The 12,895-nt window shown below is 39.7% G+C and overlaps 1 protein-coding gene across 1 annotated transcript in view; it reads left to right on the forward strand.

The window, feature by feature from the left end:
* The first annotated feature begins 371 nt into the window (after nucleotides 1-371).
* The window catches only part of PRSS12 (serine protease 12), a 32,699-nt gene continuing 20,175 nt past the window's right edge, over nucleotides 372-12,895 (forward strand). The window contains exons 1-4 of the mRNA XM_042048568.1: nucleotides 372-1,034; nucleotides 7,612-7,750; nucleotides 9,654-9,832; nucleotides 11,377-11,527. Coding sequence (XP_041904502.1) covers nucleotides 986-1,034; nucleotides 7,612-7,750; nucleotides 9,654-9,832; nucleotides 11,377-11,527 — 518 coding nt within the window. The 5' untranslated portion in view covers nucleotides 372-985. The remainder of the gene's footprint in view (nucleotides 1,035-7,611; nucleotides 7,751-9,653; nucleotides 9,833-11,376; nucleotides 11,528-12,895) is intronic.

A 12,895-nucleotide genomic window follows, 5' to 3' on the forward strand; every position in this document is an offset into this window, starting at 1 on the left:
ACTGCGAGCGAGGTAAGCGGGGAGGGGGCGAGCCCGGGGCGCGGGGTGGCGGCGGAGCGGGAGAGTGCGCGGGGCTGCGGGGCGCGGGGGGAGACAGACACTGAGACAGCCTTGGCCGGGCGGCGCCGTTCTCCCATCCCATACCCGGTTCCCGGTCGCTGGAGGGAACGGGGAACGAGGGGACGGACACTGTCTGCCAAAGTGACCGCCAGTGCTGTTCGGAGAGTTAAACTCGTGCATCAGTGGATGCAGCGGAAAGACGAAGGTCCCGCCTGAGTTTATTCCGCCGCTCTTCTAATACTGGGTAGGTGAACCGCGTTTCAAAGCTGTGCCGTAAGCGTTCAGTAGGCTCAGTTTGCCAAGGCTGGCTGGCATTCCTTTTTTGTAACCGGGTTCACTTCTCCGGGAAGCACTTGGTCTACAAAAGTGAACTGGCACTGGGAAGGATGCCTTGCTCCAAAGACGAACTGTTTACACAGTATGTCTTTCTTTTACCCCCCACATCTTAGGATAATGGGGTTCACAGGTTAGTGCTGGTGCTCAACAACATCCGTGAGCTGAGCCAAGAGACGTGTGCTCCCCTCACACACTCCCAGCTGAACTTCCACTGACTTCAGTGGAAGTTTTCAGTTTGTAAGGACTGAACAGCAATTTCAGCATTCAGCCCTTGATCAGCTTTACATTTCATCAGTGTTGGCATCAAATGTATTGATGTACAGTCTGGTTTTGAATGACTTCACATTTTTTCCTGCATTGCTCTGGTATTATCTCCTACCTAAGATTTCTGTCCTATCTATAGCTGTACTAAACATGATCAACTGTAATTGTTGAAATGAAAATTAAAATTCCCCGCTTTATTGTCCTTCCTTTTACATCTTTTGTAATAGCACAAGGCCAGCAATGAAGTTGATCATTAATATTATTTTGTCTGTCATGAAAGCTGACTTTGGGTTGTGAGCGGTTTCTTTTATTAATTTACTTTCAGATGACTGAAAAGGATTGTTATCCTTCTCTTCCAACAGTAGCCATAGAAGGTGTGTGAAAAAAAGAAAGCTAATTTGAACAACATGATAATTATACATATTGGTATAAAATACCACATGAAGAGGACATGGAAGCACCAAGGTCTATATTGATCATTTACACATTTTAAAACAATGCAGCTTCCAAAGCTGTGTTCCAAGTCCAATGTACTCCTTCAAGAAGACAGAATGCCGTTATGAAGTACAGATGTTTCCCTGGAAAGAATACCAGGCAGCTGATGGCATGGAGGAGAAAAAAGATAACTAGACACATGAAGAAAAACCCAGAAGACTTCATGCCCTTTAACTGGTCTCACTTTTAGAAAGGGTGCCACAGTTGCTTCTCTAATTTAGCCCAACATATTAATAGGTTTTTTTAGAATTCTTCAGTCTGGTTCCCAAAATACTTTATGAGGATTTGGTCTAATACAGTAGTGAAGAACACAGCAGTTTATCGCTAAGAACCCAATCTTGCACTTAGTAAAGTAAGTTTCAGAATCCTGTGTAAGATCAGCATAAAGGGGATTTAAGCAAAAACCCACCAAAATACTGCATGAGTTGGGTTTAGCTGTGTTTCTTCAGTCTTTTCAGAATGCTGCTTTGTTCCCCCAGAAAAGGGAAATCCAGGTTGGCCCCTGCTAAGAGAGAGGACACAGCTACTGAACAATAGCCAATACTTCCTAACAGATCATGTGTTCCTGATGGACTCGGTGGTAAACTCCAGTGGCATCACCAGGGCCAATGTCTGTCCAGAAGCCTCCATGGGGGCAATAGGAAGCAATTAGAGAGGTAGTGAGATGGCTTACGGAACATGGACACAAATCAAACCATTTGCTCAGAAATGTAACATTTCCCCTGAAGTATGTTCCTTTCCTACAAGAAGCAAAGAGATGCCAGTGAGGCAATGTGATGATGTGGTTAAAGTGAGAGAGGGACAGACTACTCAGAGAGAAACTCACTGCACCTCTTGCTTTAGTAGCTGGGCTAAGGAAGCCTGTACTCAGTATTAGGCACCTGCCATAACTAAATACAATACCATATTCAAAGGCTTACTTGTGAATCTCTGGGGTTTTCTAGCTTAAAGATTAAGACTTATCTGCAGAGTTAATAGGCTAAACGTTGTGCATGTGTATATATTACACTGCTTTACATTTAAACAGTAACAATGAAAAAATGTTTAAAAAGTGCTTTTGCAATTACACTGTATGGTACCAGTCTAAAATCAGCTTCATAGTTTAAAACAATAGGTTTTGGTGTTTCATTTCCTTCCTTCTAAAAATATCTGGGTAACATTACTTATTCATGCCTTGAAAGCAAGTAAACCAAATACAAATATATATAAATTATCGTGATTAACCAAGGACATCACAGAGGCCAATAAGTGAATATGAGAGTACCCTCTACACAGAGCCAGTGTTAAGTCCACCAGAGTTTAATATTTTAGTTACTGCTAGTAACAACTTACCTGTAGTGTACTCAGGCTCCAAGAACAAGGCCTAGCTCAGTACCTGGAAGCCACACGATGTTTGTGTGGCACATAGTTACAGTTTTCTGCACATGTTGTTCATGCTATGTTGTTACACATCTAATTTAAAGCACTTTGAGTCAAGTGGGTTAATTATTTTCTATTACAAAGAGGAAACAGAGAAAACAGGGTAAGTGGCTTTGTTAGAGGTCAGTGGTAGAACTGGAAATAAAAGTCAGAAAGGATGGACTTTAGAACCTTTCCATTAAAATTGCTTTTATCACAAGGTGATTCCACTAATGTCAATCAAATAAAGCTTCACTACACTTTTGTGAGAGAAGAATCAAGCCTCAGGCTCATAGTCTAAACACTAGATTATTCTCCCTTCCTGTTATACTATAGTCCAAGCAGTTGATGGAATGACTTTCAGGATTTTGGTTTTTTTAATAGCTTATGATTAGAACTTAAACATGAATGTCCATATTTTCCTTCTAAGAAGCAGCTCCTCTGGAACCATTCTTACCAGAGCTGCACAGTGTGAGACCCCTCATTTTCTCCAGCTCTGCCCACATAAGACAACTGCAGTCCTTCAGAGCCCATTACATTGATCAGTTTCAGTTTAGTTTCTCAGAGCCTTAAACCATTGATTGCTGACATGATGCATCTCAGTGCTGCAGAGGAACCAACGCAGCACATCACACACTCAGTGTATACAATATTTATGAAAGTTCTAATATAAGGATTCCTGAGTATGCAATACTGCTACTGATTCTCAAGATAGTTCTTAAAAAGTAGTTCTGATGGAGGTACCCTTTTTTCAAGGTTAAAATGCCAGGGGGAAATAATTACAACTTTAGACTAAGAGCAGTGCTCAGGACAGTGATAGACAACAGCATTCATTGATCACAGTGAGCACCATACATAATATTGCTGAAGTCAACAGGATTCATTTCTTCAATTTTAGTCAGGCCTGATCTGGGAAGGGAAGGGAAGTTTCCATTGATTTGAACCAATGTTAGGTTTTACCTGTGCTACAGGTAGCTTTTTACAAGAACCTCATATAAACCAGTGAATTAGTTCCATTCTGAAACTGGGATAGGCTCTTTTATATGTATTATGGATCATCCCCATGTATTCTGAAATACTACAAGTTACAGTGTGGTCCCCTGGGATATACAGCATGTGTCAATGGGAGACCCTCACACTTGATGTCAGCTTGGACTTACCTAATTGACTGCAAGGCAACAGAGATGAATTATCACTGCAGGGCCTTTCTGTAGCACTATCCCACATTGGAACACTGTGGAAATTAAGGCAGAAATAAAAATATTTGTTGTTTTTACATATTTCCGAAATTGAAATTACTTATTTTGCTTTGCTTTAAATCTGCCATTTCAGAGCACACAGCACCAGGGTGAAAGGCACAGGCAATTTCTACTTCTGATTCCTCTTTTCCCAGCCTACATTTTTACAGCCAAGTTGCAGACCTTTGGGCACAGGTGTTTACCAAGAAACTATGGCACACCTTTAGCCAACACCATAAACCCCACTGCTGCAGCACTTACACATACAGCAGAAGTGGAAGTGATTCCCATTCTATTTGCAATTCAGCCACACAGTAACAATGCTTATTCCCAGTGAAATGTAAAAAATAAAAGAGAGTTTGAAGTTACCCAGCATCTCATACATGAGAAGGAATAGGAAAAGAGGCCAGGCAAAACAGCACAACTCCTTTGAAGCTCTTCTGCTTTTTGGAGTTAATTAAAAGTTGGCTGTGTGGTTTTCCTCCCCCTGTTTTCCTGAGTGTCTCATCTTCAGCCTGAATGGCAGGTGTTCTGGAGCAAGTCTCAGCAGCACCCATTGGATACCCTTACTTCCTTGCATTTGCAAGTATTACTTAATCTCCTTTCAACAGTGATAGAAGATAGGAAAGACTTTGACTTGGGCAGATACCAGGACAACTAAAATTACCAGACTGTATGTAAACAACAGGAATTGACCATCAGTAACCTCAGCTAGAACACAATTACAATAAATGCATACATACTTTTTGAATGTTTACAAATGAAGGAATTTCTGTCAAGACAGCAGATTGTATTTTTTAATATAGGGCTGAATTAAGTCTGTCCTAAGAGCACAGTATGTGTCTAGAGCTGTCTTGTAGGCCTGCTTTGTGTCCCGTGCCCTTGTTTCTAACTATTGTGGGGTCACGTCACCTCTCCTCATCCTCCCTCTTCCTGACCAGTGCTGAGGAGGGCAGAGCCATGGGCAGGATCCTGGTGCTCCTGTCCCATGTTGTCGAGCTTTGTGTTGAGGCAATGTATGTTCGATAAGCACTTGAGGCAGAGGACTGACACTGTGTTGAGCTGGCGGAGAGCAGAAAGAGCAGATACTACTGCATTAGCCCTACTCCCAACAGGATTTGTTTTCTTCAGCAACTAAAATAGCTGAAAAATTATAGCTTAAAAAGATGAGATGCTGCTCCAGAAACCTAGAGCCTCCAGTGCCTACACTTAGTCAGACCTGTTTTCTAAGAGGGAATGCAGATGCCCTTCTCCAGTTGTTGTGCACTAGGGGCAGCACAGAGGAAGCCCCTCAGACACGTGTTGGGGTGCTTGAGGTGTTACAATGGAACAGCAGTAGACTTGAGCAGTGAAAATAAGAATTAATCTGTATGCTTACAATCATGGTAAATATTAGGTTTCTTGCTGCCTATGAAGTGAAAAAGCATTTCCTGGTAATTTTACAATACAAACACTATCTTGCAACTAAAATATTAACGCATAAACAGATGGTTGGTAATACAGCATAAATACACACGATGGCAGATTATGCTGTTATCATGCAATTCCCTAGGATCAGTTTACACAGGAAACACGGAGCTGTGTTTCACTATGAAGTAAGGGTTTCATATACTGGAAAGAAAGTCTTGATGTTAAGGTTCTGTTCTATGAGGTAGGTTCTATGCAGCTAATGTATCTCTTGATCTGGTAGTATAACTACCAGGTGTCTGAATACCACAACACCTTGAGTAAACAACAAAGAAATAATTTTCTCATTAGTGTCCTTTGATTTGTTTGCTACGTAATTATAACTTGGTCATATGACAGAGGTTGATACATACTTCAAAGTGCATATACCGTATATTTGGTTACGCCTATTAAATGGCAGGTTTAATATTACCTACTTGTAAAAAAAGGCTTTCTTTTTATTTCTTTCTAGATTAATTTACCAGGTGAAAATCCAGAATATTTAAAACTTGTTACAAAATTACCTTTAAGAATTCTCTTGTGTGTTTCGCTGTGTGTACATGACTAAGTTCTTCCACCACTGTCATTGGGAAATCTGTAAATACAGAAAGAGGAGTCAGCTAAATTCTGCCATGGAGACCTTAGAAGAGAATTTTATTCTTCAAGTATTCCCTTATTCAAATATTTGAACAGAAGCATTGTGTAATGTGTACTCAGGAAACACTGTATTGATTTCAATAGGTGTCATGCATCACTGTAAGCAATCATGCACTAAAATAAACTTATTTTTGGAGATGACATCTTCAAACTTGCTTTCTGGTATGTCAGGAATCACTTTGCTATGACTGCAGTTGACGTTTCAAGTGAAAATAATAGTCTATACAAAAGTCTGGTGAAGAGCAGAAATAAACAGAATTCCAGACTCTGTCTGTGACATATACAGAAAAACACAAAGAGAAAAATGGTAAAGACAGATAAATGATGTGCAACATGTCTACAGTATAGTTATATTTGACTCAGTACTAATCCTCTCTTGGGAATAATAGCTCACTCTGTAACATGAGTTGAATAAATATTGTTTGTAATTTACTGCACAGTAAGTTACTGCTGAAGAAGTAAATAGGAGGCAAAAAGGAACACACCAAACCAAACATGAGGTTAATTAATTCCTCAAGTTATTTGGCAGTTGTTCAGCCTCGTGGTTTTATAAAATACACTGAACTACACCCAGGACAGAAGCTGAGAAGAAAAAGTGGATCTACCTATTATTATTATTTACACTAAGATGAACACCTATAAAATGAAATGCAGGCACAAACACTGACTATTTCCATCCCATTGCTAAACCCCCTGCAAACTGGGAGATGGTGTAGCTTCTAAGTAGATCACAGAACAGAGGCAGATGGATTAACTGGGATTTCAGGCAATACGAATTCATACAGCTGGGCTATCTTTAATAATTTAACAGAAATGTTTCATGTTGAATTACTGCACTGTCTTGATTCTGTCCTGTTACTGTGTAGTTATCCCTATGACCAGCTTTTTCCCACCTTTGCCAGTGGCACTTTGCTACCTTCAACACCAGATGCATAAAACATCGCAAGTAAAATTACTGTAACGCAAAAATGCAAAATCTGCTAATTTAGTGGATTTCTGTGCTCCGTAGCTCTCAAGAAGCACTTTTTCCCCTCCCCACTTCTTTTAGACAATTCCTTACAGTTTTTAGCTTGCTTTGTCTGAGAATTTGGTACTCTCATGAATTAATAGAACTACATCCAGTGTTTTTCTGTCTGAGAGAAGTATGAACAAATGCATTCTTTGGCTAAAATAAACTGCTGTCGTCTATGACATGCATAATGTAACATGGGTCAGAGCAAAAGCTATGCAATCCATGTGGTTATTTTCTGATTCCCTTAAGGTTAATGGAATTCTGTGAAAGATAAAAGTATAGCATATTTTTTATATATATATATATATATACACATGCTATATATATGCATACATATATACATTTTGCTCATTTGGGTAGAGGAAATCACATTTAAATAATTATGTGTCTATAAATACTTTCTCTTTGTTAGATCTTTAACTAAGTTGTAGCATAAGTTGTAGCATCAGAAGGATCAAAAATATGATGTAGTTTCAGTATGAGGAGCACAATGCTTTCCTCATGTAAAAAAAAAAGGTTCTCTCAATTTGTATATCATTGTATGAGAATGTTAGGTGTGCCAGAATATTTCTTTGGAACAGCTTACTAACCCATGAAATAGGAACTCAGGGAAAATGAGGTTCAGAGTCTTTTGTGTGGGATGCATTACCTGAGCAAGAGTATCTTGGAGGCGTAATTGGTTTATTTTTAATTTCTGTTAACTAGGGTCAGTGAGACTCCGGGGAGGCAAGAATGAGTTTGAAGGTACAGTGGAGGTTTATTTGAATGGAATCTGGGGAACAATCTGTGGAAGCCATTGGGACAATAATGATGCGACAGTTGTATGTCGACAGCTTGCACTTGGGTAAGTTTCAGTTTGAGTAAACATCATTCAACTCATTTTAATGATGTTTCAGTATAAAGGACAATCTATTTTGTAAATCCTGAGGGCTTTTTGTGTTTGGTGATTGCTTTTTCTGTTTGAAAGTGTTTGAATGCTGAAGTTGTTCTTCCCAGAATACTTTGCTTGCTTCAGCCGCATTACACTTCAAAGAGGAAATCAGTATTTCTGCAGAAAGCTGAATATGGCATCTGGATAGGAGCAGACCATGGCAAATGCTTTGCTTTCAAAGTGAAATGTGTGAACAGGTCAGCAAGCTTAGGCAAACACAAACTGTTCTACTGGACATATGGGAGATGTCCACGAGGACAGAATTACATGGTCTGATCCTCATTGCACATAACTAAGTATCAATTAAGAACAGCTCCAGTGAGGTTATTGAATCTATAACAATCTAAATGTGGCCAGGATTAGACTCTACATGGGCTCCTAATCATAGGAAAATTCCTGATTCTCAGGAGCAAGGGGTTATCCTAGTAATCACCCATTCTAGCATGCCAAATAACACCTGGAACTTATCCTAAGTTTTTGGCAAATGGCAACATTTTAGAGCTATAACCATACTGGACAAGTTGAAAGTCCCTGTACTGTCCTTGTTGATCACCACTTCCCACTGCTGCCAGAGTGGAGTTAATCAACAGCACCCTTTAGCATAATTTGGCTGGCTTTATTGCCTTCCTAAAATTTGTTTCACTCACATACCAAAACAGTGGTTTTGCTTGCTACAAGCTGTAAGGGGCTTTTATAGCAGACTTGCACCGTGACCTTCCTAATGATTATTCCACTTTTTAAGACTGCTAGCCAGAACTAAATCTGGTTTATAATGTTCAGTACTAATCTGGACACACCATGCCAACTTATAAAAATATGAGGATTAGATGAGATAAAAGTTCAGCCATCTGGAGGCTGTGATTTTGCTTATGACTTCAGCTGTCTATGTGCAGTGTCTCCTTCCTTCATTTTCAAGTAAGTCCTATCTGCTTTCCATACCCTGAACACTTCAGCTGAATGAGGCTGCTGTTAGCAAAAGGTAGTTCAGCGATACGCGTGAATGGTTTGGTCTTTTCAACAGAAATGGCTCCAAGCTGAACCTAGGCCAAAAAAGCCCCAGGCAAACAGTAGCTGAAAGTTTGAATGATCTTGAATGTTTGGCAGAAATTTGGATCTCTGTACCACCAGGTGAACTCATGAGGTATTACTGGTGTTTTTCAGGTGCTCCATCTATCTGTTCCTTTGATATCACCATATTTGGGCTTTGTTTTAAATTTGTTGAGCTTTGCAAGGAAGAAAAGATGGCTCTATAAATGTTGCTGTAGATTCAGCATGAGGAGGAAAGATTATAAAATGTTCTGGGTGGATGGGAATGGCTGAATAGAGAAAAATGGATGGGGGCCTGATCTACTGGAGTGTGAAGTGGTTTCGCTGTCCCATCATCACAGCCACAATACATGGCATTTATGGGCAAAGCATGGTATGTCTTCGTGGAGTAAAGGACAGAGTAAGGGAGAAAGGCCTGGTGGCATTACATCTGCTGGAATTGTAACTGCAGTGGGCTGGTACTATAGATTCACCTACAAACTGTGGACTCTGTGTTGACTTTTGTAGTTAAGAAATGGGAAAGCAGGAATGTAGCTGGCTCTGCAGCAACACAGTCATTGTACTAAAATATCCCACAACAAAAGGGTGAGAACTGGGTCACATCTGTTACTTTTCTTTGTGCAGAAGACAATGCTGAACTGTATGAAAATGTGATGGATTTACACTACTGAAGAAAGCCCTTTCTTTTCTACTCCAAAATTTATATATGAGAAAATGTTCCCACTTCCCTTCCTCCCACTCTGATGCCCTCTCCTGATTATTCTTACAGGGAAAAAGGTACAGCAAAACACATACCCTTTTCTGGACTAGGCCTTATTCCTGTTTTCTGGAGTGAAGTGCGTTGTCGTGGTGATGAAGAAAATATACTGTTATGTGAAAAAGACACCGGGCAGGATGGGACATGTCCTCAAAAAATGGCAGCTGCTGTCACATGTAGCTCCTCCCTGGGTAAAAAAACCATATATTTTTCTTAAGTCCTTATTTTATTTAAGTAGAAGTAGCAAAAATTATTCATTATTAAATTAGAAAAAATGTTAAGATTTCTTGGAACAGATTATACAGATTGAGTCATTGCATCATTAACTGCTTCAAATTCCTCAAGCAGCACCTAGCTTAACAACTTTTTACCTTTCCATAATCAACAAACAAATTGTTTCTTTCAGGTGTAGGTTGTGAGAAAAAGTATCAAGAATCTCTGGCTGTAAAATAAGGATTGTTTCCCCACTTTTTTTTTTAATGTCAAAATTATATTATTAGGAAAGCAAGTATTCATATTTTTAAGATATTTGATATTATTTTAATCAACATGTTAACTAAATGAACAGGCATGCCATCAGATTTAAGATAGTGCTGCCTCAAGGAGGGCTGGGTTGGCAGTGCTGGGGAGCTGGCAATGCCAATCTCTTCAGCTGAAACCAAAACGTGTGGCTGAAGCCAGTTCTGTGCTGCCTTTCTTCTCCTACTTATGTTTCTATCCAAAGAAGGCAGGTGCTTTTTTTTCCTAAATATCTATTATTAATGAGCAGGATTTTGACAAATGGTTTTTAAAAGAACATTTTGGTGTAAGAATGAGTAGAGGGAAGGGAGAACCAAAGCAAGAGAGTTTTGCCTAAAGAAACTGAAAACTATAAATGTTTTCACATTTGCAGGTTCTATTGCAACTAGCCCTTAAAAATATTTACACCACCCCTCCCCCCATATTTGATATCAGTCAAACACTAATATGAAATTGGAAAAATGCCCTCAGTATTGTTTTGGGATTTTTTTATAACCAAGAATTAGATTAAATAGTAGCATTAATTGGTTGGAAAGTTACACAAAAATTGCTCAAATTTGAATCACTCAGATGTTAGATATGGTGAAACTTTAAAATAACTTTGTTCACATTAGAGAAATTATGGGGTTTTATATGGCTTTAAACTGTTTCCATTATTATAGATTTATTCAGCAGTGATGCTTTCAAGACAGTTTCTTGGTGCACCAGAAGAGAGATACTGATTTTAAAAGACTAGAAGCCCGAAGGGAACAATACTTGCACAATTCAGTTCAAGTGAGATTTCACTGCTCTGACTGGATTTTCTAACGGAATGAGAAAACAGGAGGATGAATTTCTGTTTCTGTGTCTATGATATAATTTTTGCCTCTTACGTCAGATTTTACCCAACTTCGCTCTCATTGGTAGAAATGTAGCTCTGCTGACTGATTTAGTATTTGGCCTTACGGCACTAAGTGTCTGTGAATGCTCTGACACTTAGGTAATTCAAGATCAGTGTGGTCACTTGTATGTGTAAGGTTTTTCAGCTAGTGAGAGTGGAGCATAAGGGAACTCATTTCTAAGTTTACCTTCAGGTTTTCCATCTAACTAGAAAAAATAAAATGTGATTCTTGAGTGATGTCAGAGAAACCATTAAGCCATCTTGCTCTTTCTTTACTATCAGAATTATATTTTAGGAAGTGAATGATCTGTTCTATATCCTGTGGTTTGCTCACAGCCCCTGTCTTCACTCCGATCCGTCTGGCTGGTGGGAGCAATGCCCACGAAGGAAGAGTGGAAGTCTACCATGGTGGCCAGTGGGGCACAGTCTGTGATGACCAGTGGGACGATGCAGATGCTGAAGTTGTCTGTCGGCAGCTTGGCCTTGGGTTTGTTTTTCTACGTTTGTTATTCCAGCAGCAAAGCAGGAGTTATCAGGCACACAGCTGAAGCTAGGAGAAGCATAATTGTCAAAAAAATGCTCCTTTAAAATCGTATTGATACTTCAGAGCAGTAACTAAGTTTATTTATAGAGGTTCAGGTACAGTGACATTACTTTCAATTCCCTGGAACCAGTTTTCAGTATCATATGATAGGGCCAATTTTGTCTGTTTGTCTGGACAGATAAAGAATGCCTCAGATTAAATATTGACTTTGTAGTGAAAACTCACTACAACTTCTGTAAAGTTTCAATCAAAACCTGTAGGTAAAGAAATGGAATTTGCTTTGACTGTTCAAATCCTTATGATCCATTTTACTGCAGAGCCTGACAGCCTCCTTGCTTTGGCACAAGAGCTCTGCTTTGTCAGGAAGGATATGTTTTCTGGCATGCCTGTGAGAATCTCTCTAGATTTGTTTAAATCACGAGTCTCTGAAGATTGTCTGTTTGCATTTACTGAGGTAGAGTTCTGTTTGTAGCTTTGATAGTTAAGCTTGTCAGTGATTCTGTCTGAACTAAGCATGGTCTGAAATCCAGCAGCAGAACAGGATTTTCTTGCTTCCCTTCACTTTCTTAACAGACGGGGTGATTTTGATATCACACAGAAGATAAGTATTCAGTATTTGTGGAAAGATGCTGCAGAAGTGGGAGACTAAGAGAACTGCTGGATCAGAGAGGATGGAGATGAGGACAGTTGGGATGGAAGGCCAGAGGGGTTGAAGAGGGAAGGAACTAGGAGCAAGAAGCAGAGAAGATGCTAGGTTGTATCCCATGCAGGAGAAGGGGATTATGTCCGAGACAGACTGGATGAGAAATAAGCAGGTAAATGCAGAGGAGACTGGAATGGAACTGTTCAATCTTCCTGGGACCATGATAAATTAAAAGAAGTGGTATTGAAGGCAGCAAGTTCTGTGGCATTAGTCCCCAGAGTGTACCTGTTTTGTAACTGAGGCCTTGGGCTGCCCATGCCACCCAAATTAGCTCAGAAGGATGAGAACCGTGGAGTGGTTAAAAAGCTTGTAGATCACCTGCTGAGCCAACATGGGAACCAACACACTTCTCTGACATACCATTTTTATTTTTCCCCAGCTTATTTTATGTTGTATTCCTATATTCCTGCACATTTTCAATTGGGAATACCTAATGGAAAGTCTGTCTTCTCGCCAGCTTTTCCTGGTTTTGAATTGGGCTGCTATTTGTAGGTTTGGGGAGTTACTAAACTCTGCTTTGCATTTCTGTATTCTAATGACAAGTGTAATGCTCTTAGCCTGCCTCCTTACTGATGACACTAAAACTTTTTATTACTTTTATTTAATCA

Source organism: Corvus kubaryi, unplaced genomic scaffold, assembly GCF_017639235.1.
Source record: "Corvus kubaryi isolate FWS band 111438036 unplaced genomic scaffold, C.kubaryi_AGA036_p1.0 67, whole genome shotgun sequence".
Classification (NCBI taxonomy): Eukaryota; Metazoa; Chordata; class Aves; order Passeriformes; family Corvidae; genus Corvus; species Corvus kubaryi.